A 12,373-nucleotide genomic window follows, 5' to 3' on the forward strand; every position below is an offset into this window, starting at 1 on the left:
ACGGGGCACCAACTCCCACATATTTTTTTTAATAAGAGCATTAAATTAATCATCCGTTGCCATTTTCTAATTCGGGTCACGAAGAGCAGAAATTGGGTTATAAGGTAAAGGAGATTTCGTAACTATAGTAACCGTGAAATTTTTATATTTCGGATTAGGCTTGACTATACCATTTCTACTTCGTGTCATTATAGGAGAAGAAATGGGAATTGGATGTTGAACTTGTGGGTTAGTAGGAGCGGTGGACTGCTGGATTTGAGGTGTGCTTGGGCCAGCTATATGGGTAGGACTCATCTGGACCGTGGCTGATTGAACAGGCCTACAGACCAAGGGAGTCCTATTCTTCCCAACAGTGGCTTGCACGCATGGGCTAGGAGGAGGGGAGGAATTGGAAGAGTGCGCTGCTTGGTGTAGGTGAATTTGGCGGCTCAGTTGGAGGAGGGGAGTGAGATATGGGCTGGTTCGGTTGGTTTGCCGAATTGGGCTGCCCAAAAGAGTGGAATTGATGAATGACATAAGGACTAAGTCCATCATTCAAGAAGTCATATGCATGGGAAGGGGGGTATACAACTTAGCAAAAGGAAAAACACTCTCACCAAATATAAATGGTAATCGTATATCTCACATAATTCAACATGTATTTTTCGATGAATATCGTAGGGAAAGTTATTGGAACGCTACCCAGATTCTTTGAGAGCTTCAGGACTAATTTTGGGAATCGGGGCGATTCAATTTACTGTATATGCTGCGATTATAGATCAGAAGATTGAATATATGCATATCGATTTCACCATTAAGAGCACTATGATGTTCAACCTAGTAAGATTTTAAATTTGATTCCTTTTTAATTTAAGTTACTAAATATGTTAATTTGATTTCTTCAAAAAAAAAAGTTTTTTTTATGATTAATAATCTAATTTAATTGTTTTATACTTTTTCAGGCGATTACCTCTTCCGGTTTGATGATGATTCTGACTACATGGTGCATTGCGGAAAATAGCTCTTTTTTTACCGCAATGTTATATCCGATTGCACGCATCATAATCGCTATAGTTAGCCCATTTATGTTGAACGAGGACCTACACTTAGGAAGGTACAAAGATTTATAGCGTTTTTAGGTATATAAATTAAAAATAGAAAAAGCAAATTTCTCATAATATTACGTTTATGTTTTTGCAGCTTGATAGGACTCATTGTAATCAACATCGGATTCTATCTTGTGATTTGGGGTAAGAAAGTTGATAGCAAGGATACTTCCCCACAAGATGAAGATGAGGAGAGGGCGTTAAGAAAACATCCTCCTAATTTGTTTCGTGATATTTCAAGTCATTCTGAGTGTTGTGGGTGGCAAATAGGTTGTAGTACTCTTTTCATGCTTTGCAATATTTAAAACATGGTAGAAGACTAGTAGTTCGACTATGTATGTGATCTACCCTAGCTCTACTATAAGCATATGAATTGTATTTGGTGGTTTGTTGGTTGATCAAATATATATCACTTTTATTAAAAAAATTTGTACTGGACTTTGTAGGTAGTAGTGACGTAGTGTAGTACTTTGTATGAAACGCAAGATACCTAGATAATTGTTACTTACACAAACATTGAGATCTGTTGATCTATCTATGCATTATTATTAAGCTCGGCTATTACATACTTTAAACATTTTCCTACCAAATTATATACTCTACTTCATATTTAATCTTCTTAGCAAATAATAAAAGAAAAAATTGTCAAAAATAATATAACCTTTTTGCGGTCTGCCAAAAACAAGTCAATGTTTCCTCAAAAAAAAAAAAAAAAAAAAAAAACAAGTCAATGTTTTAATTATTTCTAAATAATACAACCTTTTAAGGGTGTCCACTTTAAACAAGTTATTTTACTTGAAACCTGAATGATCGGTCAATTTTTTTTAAAATATATTTATTTAACATTTTAATTAACACTTAATAACAACTTTAATTATGGTTAAAATATTTATAATTTCACAAAAAAAAAACAATTAAATTTTTAAGAAAAAAAATCATCTCCTCCATGGCTCCACCGGCCACTGCACCACCGTTGCTACAGCCTCCTCCCCTGCTCTCAGGCGCCGGCGATGCCCAGATTCCTTTTACCCCGTCGCCAACCCCCCTCCCCACGCGTAACCCCATTCTCTCTTTCCCTTCTCTATTCCATTGATTTTTGAACCTTCGAACCCTCTTCCCCAATACCCTCCCTCCCTGCAAAACCACCTAAAACCCATCCCCCACCCTCGAAAACCCTATCGAACTTCCCCCGCCATCAAAGGGAGTACGATTAGGGTTTTTTAAGGGTGGGGGGGTGGGTTTCAGGTGGTTTTGCAGGGGAGAGAGGGTTTCGGGGAAGGTAGTTCAATTCGGTGGTTCAGGGCTTCAAGTATAAAATATACATAATTTATTGTGGCAAATTCATATGTAATTTCAATTAAATAGCCATGTATTGGTGATATACAAGCTGCTGCTGATACTTGTAGGGAATTTTTCAACTCGAGCCTTACTGTGGGTCATGTTATTTAACCATGGCGGCGCTTCAAGAAAAAGAAGTTAGAGAAAAAGAGTCGCCAACAAGTTTAAGGAACTTAACTAGTTTTTGGCCCGAGCAATAATGCCTAGAGTCATTATATGTAAATTATAAATGTGATTTTATGATAAAAATTATGTAATAAAATACAAATGTATATTAAATTTGTTACAATTATTATTGTAAATGAAGGAATAGTCTAGTATAAATTAAACAGTATATAAATATTTAAGTAAGATAAAAAAGATAATCTCACAAACAATAGAACAATATCGGTGCGTCATGAGGAGATTATCGACCGGGCTGGGATGACATCGTGCAAACCTTCGGCCACTCCGGTTGAGGTTAAGCCGAAGGTCAGTTCACCTTTTGCAGATCCGACATTGTATCGTAGTATTGCTGGGGCACTACATTACCTCACTTTTACAAGATCGGATATTTCATACACCATGCAACGGGTATGCTTACACATGCATGATCCGAAAGATTGTCATATGTCTGCTCTTAAGCGGATAATTCGGTATGTATAGAGTACTATTGATCATGGCTTGCATCTTTATCCATCTTCTATTTCTTCAATAATATCCTATACTGATGCTGATTGGGGTGGATGCCTCGATACGAGACGGTCTACTTCTGGATATTGTGTATTTTTAGGGGAAAATTTGATATCTTGGTCATTTAAACGCCATGCTACTCTTTCCAAGTCTAGTGCAGAGGCAGAGTACCGGGGTGTTGCCAATGTGGTTTCCGAGTCTTGTTGGATTTGAAATCTTTTGTTAGAGTTACATTGACCGATAAAAAAGGTGACTTTGGTGTATTGTGACAATGTGAGTGCTAATTACCTTTCGGGTAACCCGGTACAACATTAACGTACCAAACATATTGAGATGGACATACTTTTTGTTCGTGAAAAGGTGGCTAGGGGTGAAGTTCGAGTCTTACATGTTCCATCTAAGGATGGCAATTTAATCCGAGTTCGATTTGAATCCGATCCGATTCGAAGGAAAAAATCCGATCCGAATCCGTTTAAAATTAGTCTGAATCTGAATCCGATAAAATAGATCCAAATCCGAATAGGAGGCGGATCGGACTTGGACCCTACACAAAGTCCGATGGAGTCCGATCCGAGTCTGAATTTGAGAGTATGAGCATATGCTTTATAGCTTAAGACAATTGTTTGCTTGTTTTGTAGCAAAATTTTGTTATGTAACTAAGTTCATAATTTAAATATGTTTTGTTTATACTTTATTTGGCATGACAATATAAAAAATCATAGGTATATGACATTACAAAAAAGAAAAAAAATTAAAAAATTATTCAGATCATTTCGGAGGTCCGTATAAACGGAGCGGATTTGCATTGGATCCGAAAATTACGAGTCGGATCGGATTCAGACTCGGATTTGGATTCGAGTCCAGGGTCCGTTTACCAAACAGATCGGGTTTGGATTTAGCTACATTCGACCCGAATCTGATCCGTTGCCATTCTTAGTTCCATCTAGGCACCAAATTGCGGACATTTTCACGAAGGGACGGACTACCGCGTGTGCTCTTTGAAGATTTTAAGATAGTCTAATCGTCCGTCCTCCTTATGCTTTGACTAACGGGGTGTGTTAAGATATATTAGCATAATATATCTTTTGGTCAATGTAAATAATACGTAATTCGGTTACCTTAGTTATAGCCTAGAATAATTTGTAATTAGCTTTTGCCTATTTTGTAGCATAATTATAGGCTGGAGATAGGCTTTGTATTTTGTATATATTAGCTGTGAAATACAATGGAAAGCTCACGGATTGAATTCCTTTAATTTTTATATTCATAGGTTTTGAGTTATTTCATTATAGATTATTTTAATCATCTCCTAAGTATACAGCTTCTGGTATATACTTAGAAGTTATTAAGAACAAGACAACCCACTAACCCCGTCCAATCCAGCCCGCTAAATGAATTGGCTTGGACAACCTTTTTTAAAATAAATATATGGGCGGGATTATTTCAAAAAATACACCCCTTTACAAGCCCCAAAAACCCCCACGTTACCCTCCTCGAGCTCCGATCCTACCCCCTTCCCCATTATTGAAGCCCCTTCATGAAAACCACCCGAGCAACTCAAAACCCACCTCTTCCCTTTTCTAGCCCCTAAGAGCAACTCCAACGGCAATTTAATTGCCAAATTAGCTTGCCATACCATCTAGGATTGCAAAGCTATTCTTCTTTCTAGCTAATTTATGCCACAATGTACGGTCAAGCTAATTAGCATTTAGATTTTTCAGCTTTATTTTTTAAATAAATAGTATTTTATTAGAGACAATTAATTTCTAAGCTAATTTGCTTGGCATTAGCTTGGCCAAGCTAATTATTAAACTATCCTTCAATAGTTTGGCTATTAGCTTGAAAATTATTAAAATTGCAAGCTAGTCCCTAAAAGCAACCATTGGATTTGCTCTTAACCTCCCATCTTTCGATCCCTTGCCTTAAAAAATGCCCCTATCGCTACGTCGTGGTGGGGCTCACATCGTCAGGGGAGGGGGGCTCGCGTCATGGTGTTCACCGGGGAGGGGGTTGGATGAGTGGGATTCGGCGAGGGAGGGGGGTTCGCTAGGGAAGAGGGTTCGGTGCGTGGTGGTCATCGGAGTTAAGGGGGCTGGGAATTAATTATTAAAAAAAGAAAATTAATATTAGACCAATTACATTATGACATGTGTCAGGATAAACGGTTTAGTAGGTTACATGTCTTTTATCTTGTTTAAAGTTAACACCTCCAAAGGTTGGAATATTCAGAAATAATTAAAAAGTTGTCTTGTTTTAAAAAATCTCTCGAGTTGTATTATTAATGACAATTTTTCCTACAAATTATTGGAGTCTAATATCCTATTGGTTATAAGTTACAACATTTTAATTTTATCATTTATTTTCACTAAAAGCTTATTACTAAATACTAATGTATATCTATTAAAAAAAATAATAATAATAAAATAATAATAATAACAATAATAATAATGTATATGGTTTCACTCTCTCGCATTTTTTCACTAACTTATGTCTATGATCAATAATGTTTCAATATCTGTCTATATATTATACTAAAAGATAAGCGCCTCAATGTGAGGATGACAAATGTCACTCTCTCATTGGCTTATCTTATGTATAAAATATATCTATATAATTACTGTTTACATATTCAAGCATAGTTATTTTTGTTAAACTTCAAACAATAAAAGCAAGTTTCTGTACATGCATAAGATTTTCATGATTTCCTAACATAAATATTGATTTAATTTTTTTTTATAATAAATTAGTTAAAGAATAATAACTAATTTGAAGCAATATGATTAAAGTGGCATAATTAAGGAAACAAATATTTCGTATTTTGAAAGGCTAATATTGTTTTTTTTTTATGAAAATTAAATAAAATCGATAGAATTTAGTTTGACGTCAATTATGAAATCAATACAAACATTTTTAAAAAATCAAATGTACAATAAAATATTGTGCACCTATTATAAAAGCTGCCCTGTAATGAATGAAAGTTATTTATGCTTTATTGATAAAAGTTACCCAAAATAGTCTAGAAGTTATCCTAAATTCAATTCAAGTAATTGGATGAATACAAAAGTTTTTGATAAAGATACAAAATAGTGTAAAAATTACTTTTATCGTTTGTTGTACTCCTTGACAAATACTGAATGCTGAGCCGAAATGTTGTCTTGGAAAAAAAATACATAATCTTGAACATAATTTTACTTTTAATCGGCCTTTCATTTTCTATACAATGTCTTTTACAATGACCTTTTGTTTTTCTAGCATAAAAAAAAAATAAATAAATAAATTTCAATTAAAAAAAACATAAACAAAACCGAACTAATAACCAATCTAACACAAGAAGAATAAAAGTTAAATTGAATTAGTCATTTGACGGAAAAGGGATAGATATAAAATGTATTATAACTATTACTTGTGTTTTAAATTGTAATATTCGTATTAACAATGCTATTACTTATGAATTTTTTTTTAGAACAACTAACATTTTGATTTAAAAATCGTGCATTGCTCATGTACTATACTAGATATACAACAATCATGTGCAATAATTTATGTTGTTTTATACATAATAATACTTTTAACTATAATAGTATGTGTATATAATATAATATTTTTTATTATATAAAAAATTATATGTATATAATATAATATTTTATAACACGTGTCTTCCATACCAAGTGTAGTCTCAATCACCACTACACCAATTGGTTGTTGGTGTAGTGGTGATTGAGACTACGTACACTAGGTAGGGAGGACCTGTGTTCGTTTCCCTGCAACAACAATCGGAGGGGGAATGAAACCTAATAACCTTAAACTGATCCGATCCTCAAATCAGCTGTTGGTTATATATGTGACTATTATATAATATATAGTTTTTGGCACAGTGGTTAACTTAGGAAAATATATGTTCTGGTAGGTCAAATATAAGGTTATTATTGTGTCTATAGATTTAATGAGTGCGACGGGTAAATAAAACATGTATATATTAGATTGATTGTAGCTACTGATGCGGTTTGTATGATAAGAAAATTTCAGTTTTTTCTCAACGGGAGATATATATAAATTAGTCCACTTCTTATATAGCTATGTGGAGTATTATTCAATTATTTTTCAATTAATAAAATAACATTATAAAAAATTAAAAGAAATTCAAATAACATAAAATACTATTCAAATAACGTTCCTTTAATTTTTTTTTATTGACCATTAGTAACCAAGTCCTTTTATAGTAAATGAATTACCTTTGTTTTTATTTTTATTTTTCCTACGGGTTTAAGAATTTGATTTATAAATCGTGCATCGCACGAGCACTATGCTAGTAACTAAACTATATAGTTAGTACTAAAGGTCTAAAGGGGAATAATACATGACACGTGTCAACTCCCTAATAAAAGATTTCCCGTCAAAACTCTTTAGTGATTTTTTTTTTTTTTTTGCCAAATAGTTTTAGAAAATAAATATATATTTATTTTACTATCATATTTTTTTGTCCTACTTTACCATTATATATTTTTCTTTAATATAAACTAGTGAGTAGTCCGGGCGTTGCCCCGGGTTGCTACTATTGTAAATGTGCAATCGATAAAATTTTTTAAAGGCTTTTTAAAATTGTAATTGTCATTGTCAAACTAAAATTTAGTTTTTTTTAGTATCTTTTTAATTGAACCTTGTGGTTTGCACTTATATAAATTTTTTTACATATAAATAACATACTTGATAATTGGCTTTGATGGTGAAATAGTCATCTTTGTTATAAGAGGTTGAGGTTTCGATCCTCCTTACATTTTTATATGGAGTAATGATGTGATGTCATGAGATGTTGAGAAGATGACATGACAACAAAAACAAGGACTACGTGGCACATCGACGTTCTTGGTAACGTCTTTTAATATATAGTATAGATATAGATTTTACTCCTATCTTTATATATTTATTTATATTTAGAAAAAAAATAATTTGAATGTAATGCAATTCTGGATCTCTACCAAATTCAGTAAAACGTTTTTGCAATTACTTACGAGAATCAAGCAATTAATCATGTATTATTATTATTATTAGGAAAAATTAGAAAATAACACCACTAAAAAGATGAAAATTTATTTATAACACCACAAATTCTCAAACTTTTATTATAACACCACAAAAAACACTAAATTTTGATTTCACCACCACTTAACGTCTGTCATCCAAAAAACCTCTAGTGGGACCCACAATGCACACGTGTCAATTATGTATTGGATTAAAAAAAAGAAAAAAAAACCACACCCCAAACCCAGACAAGGAACTCGAAATGGAGGAAAGTTAGGCATTTACAAATACATAACAAGGGATATTCATGTAATTATACATATGTACAAACGAATGCATATTCTGGTATCATTGGATGATCAAATGGTACTACTGAATATACAGTGATACTATATATGCACATAATGGTATTATATATGCATTCAGTTGTACAAAATTTATACATAAATAGTACCACTGAGGATTCAATTGCGCAATGGTATCATATAAACTTTTAGTGGAACAATTAACATGTGGTCCCCCATCACGTGATACAATCCGACCAAAAAATAGGTGGGGTCTACCTATAGACCTCTCTCTTCCTATCTCTCCCTCTTTTCTCTCTCTATCATGTGTTTTAATAATATTTTAATCAATGTTATGCATTAACAAATGCCTAACTTTCCTCCCCTTAAAATTCCTCTAACCCAGACACCACCACCACCGGCACTGCCACTGCCGAGAAGCCCACCCTGCCGCTGGAAACACTGCCGATACCACAACCTATCCCCTCCCCTAACACCAGAACGCGCCAAAACCTAGAACTACATCCCAAAACCCACTCCCCTTGGCATCGACAACGCCTGAAACCCCCTCCTCGAATACCAACGACGGCCGAAAACCAACCCAATAGCACACGCGGTGGCATTAAGCACGACACTGCTCAACGATAGATCTCTCATACTTAAACCCACAAACCGCCCTACTCCTCTCACTTTTACCCTCACCTAAACCAAAACCCGTATGTACCCAGAAACCAAATCGATTTTTGAGCGTTCGACTTCTGGTGTTCGATTTCTAGGCGGCGGATTTCATGGTGGATTTCATATTCACGGCTATTGAAAAGAATAGGGTGGTTGTCACCGGTTATGAGGGTGGTGGTTAGGCTGATCTCGCTGGTTTTGGTGGAAAGGGGTGTCGGTGGCTAAGGATTAACGTCCGGCGGCTAGGATAGGGCTGCCAGTGGTGGCTAGTAGCTGGTTAGGGTTGTTTTATTTATTTATTTTATTTATCTTTCTTTATTAAACCAATACTTAATTGACACGTGTCCATAGTGGTCCCACTAACGGATTTCATCCAAAAATCCGTTAGTGGGTGGTAAAATCAAATTTTTCGGTTTTTTAGTGGCGTTATAATAAAAGTTATAAAATATGTGGTGGTATAATCAAATTTCTGTGATTTTTGTGGTGTTATTTTCTAAAAAATCATAATAATAATAATAATAATAATAATAATAATAATTATTATTATTATTATTATTATTATTATTATTATTATTATTAACATAAAACCTACAAAGTCAATCAATTTACAAGAAATTGGTGGGAAGCCGAGATACAATCTGGGCCCCCACCCCTCTAGCTATAGCAATCCCGATCCTTCTGAATTTGTGAGCAGCTACACGAGCACCAATTATTATTATTATTATTATTATTATTATTATTATTATTATTATTATTATTATGAAATTCATAATTTTACTTTCAAAATACATAAGTACATGCATACATTGTACGGTACAACCTTAAATTTACTATAAAAAAAATGTATAGAATATGAATATCTTATCGTATATTTTATAAAGAGAATAAATTTTGTAAGCAAATTTTGCACTACATCAGATAGTATAAATCTTAATAATATTTGGTTAAATCATGCGCTGTACGGGGTTTAATCTAGTTTTAACTAAACTATTTCGTAGAAAATAAAATAAAGTGCAAAAATGAAATAATTATTTAAGTAGTAAGAAGAGCCCAATAAACATCGTGCCTTTTTCATTTTTTTATTCATAAAATAGCATACTTTGTGATAAATAAGAATACATCGTATATACTTCATCCGTCCTTAAATTACATTCCTACTTCTAGCATTTATTCCTCATGCAATGATTACTCACATAATAGAGAGAAGTAAGAATGTAATTTAGGGTCGGTGGGAGTAGTAAATTAGTAACTAGATTAATCCTCGTGTAATGCACGTTCGCTAAATATTTATAACAACAATAAATTTGACCAAATAATGGTACATTATAAAAATTATGTATAGATTCACCTAATACTTAAAGGTATGAAATATATTTTTAAAAATTAGATATATGCGAAAGAATATAATTAAATACAGGTAATATTTATAATGGGTTATTTTATTTAAGGAAGTTTAATTTATTTTGTACAAAGTAATTGTCATAATTTAGGTACAATTGTAGAAACCTTTTTTTTTTTTTTTCTGAAACAATGAATTTTTATAATAATATGTTGACAAGTGTTCCTCTAAATTTCGCCTTTAGTATTATGTAATTGATTGATGTAATTGATGATTATTATGACAACTGATATTTAAAAACTAATAATTGGTTTTGAGCACTTTAGACAATGTGGTTTAAATAGTTTTTTTTAGTAACAATTAATTAAATATATTGATAATAGTATGCTAACAAATGTCATTTTTCCTAATTATAGACATTTATCATTATTACAATACATGAATGAAATAGAAGAATGATAGGTACACACCTGAGTATACCTGGGCACGGGCCGGGTTGTCCCGCGTGCCGCCCGGCACGGCCCGAATTCAAGCACGGCACGACACGAAGTTCAACTCCCGTGCCACGGACAGGGTTGAGAATTCCCAGGCACGGCCCGACACAAGCACGGCCATGGCCCGCCGTGCTGGCCCGTCGTGCCGGCCCGCAGGCACGGCCCGGAACGGCCCGCGGGCCAACGGTAATGTTACCGTTTATTCTAACTCCTTAATAGGCCAAAAAAACGGCTAAAAAACGGCTAGTTTTTTGCCAATTTGCTCCCCAAAAATTCTATAAATACTCACCTCCATTTCATTCCCAAATCACAAAATCACAATCTCTTCTTCTTATCTCTTATATTCTCTAAATCTCTAATAATCCTTATTTTCTTAAATTCTCTAATTATTCTCTTAAATTCTCTAATTATTTTCCTAATATCGGAAAAAATTAAAAAGTTCGTAATCGTAATTAGTGGAGCGTTGAAGCACGGTTGTAAGATCTAAACTAATCTTAAATTTATTATTGTTTTATTGTTATTATTAGAATAATCTTGTTTAATTATTATTTTTGTTAATTGTTATTGTTGTTGTTATAATTGTTGTTATTAATTATTATTATTGTTACAATTGTTGTTATTATTTATTTTTGTTGTTATTGTTATTGTTATAGTTGTTGTTATTAATTATTATTATTGATATTTTTATTGTTAAAATTGTTGTTATTAATTATTATTATTATAGTTAACCACTTTTTATTAAAAAATTAATTGTTAATTATGGCATCGAACAACCCATCATCTAGATCTAGGGGGAAAGGCCGACTTATCCGTAGTAGTAGTTCTAGGGAACCACCAAATACAACGAGCCCCCAAATTACGAGTCAAACCAATGACCCCATTTACTTCCCCCGGGCTATGAGCCATATAATACGTCGGGATTTCCAGCACCACCACTAAACCAATTTCCACTACCACCATATCAATTTCCACCTAATTATATCGGTGATCAACAAAACTATTGTTCTAGCCAAGGTAGCCAAGAAAGTACCCGAATTCCCTCCGGTTCTACCCCTTCTACTGCCACTCCCACTAGTCCCACTACTAACCATCACACACATCATGAATGGTTAACCGAAACTGAGATGCTACTTTTGAAAAACCGAAGGAGTGAGGTATGGCGTTATTTTGTCCTAAATAAAGATGGTGAACAATGGGCAAAATGTAAAACATGTAATAGTGTATTCACGGCAGTTACCAAAAACGGGACGGTACACTTATCTAGACACATGAAAGCTTGTGCAAAACCAGCTAGTGATCAAACCCAGCCCAAAATTTCCCAATTCCATCCATACGGCTTTACATACAACTATGAGAGGGATAGGGATGAACTAGGAAAAATGATAGTACACGCCGAACAACCTTTTCTTTTCTCGGAAAGTGACGCATTCAACACCTACATTAACAAAGCACTACAACCCCAAC

The 12,373-nt window shown here is 33.7% G+C and overlaps 2 protein-coding genes across 2 annotated transcripts; both read left to right on the top strand.

Annotated features, from left to right (window-relative positions):
* Window positions 1–247: 247 nt before the first annotated feature.
* LOC110703169 (WAT1-related protein At1g25270-like) lies at window positions 248–1,712 on the top strand. The gene is made up of 3 exons (XM_021880911.1): window positions 248–819; window positions 942–1,093; window positions 1,180–1,712. The coding sequence occupies exons 1-3, from the start codon at window positions 775–777 to the stop codon at window positions 1,388–1,390; spliced, it is 408 nt and encodes a 135-aa protein (XP_021736603.1). The 5' UTR covers window positions 248–774; the 3' UTR covers window positions 1,391–1,712.
* Window positions 1,713–2,846: 1,134 nt separating this feature from the next.
* LOC110703140 (uncharacterized mitochondrial protein AtMg00810-like) lies at window positions 2,847–3,308 on the top strand. The gene is made up of 2 exons (XM_021880888.1): window positions 2,847–2,996; window positions 3,069–3,308. The coding sequence occupies exons 1-2, from the start codon at window positions 2,847–2,849 to the stop codon at window positions 3,306–3,308; spliced, it is 390 nt and encodes a 129-aa protein (XP_021736580.1).
* The last annotated feature ends 9,065 nt before the right edge of the window (window positions 3,309–12,373 follow it).

This window comes from Chenopodium quinoa, unplaced genomic scaffold (assembly GCF_001683475.1).
Source record: "Chenopodium quinoa cultivar QQ74 unplaced genomic scaffold, ASM168347v1, whole genome shotgun sequence".
NCBI lineage: Eukaryota > Viridiplantae > Streptophyta > Magnoliopsida > Caryophyllales > Amaranthaceae > Chenopodium > Chenopodium quinoa.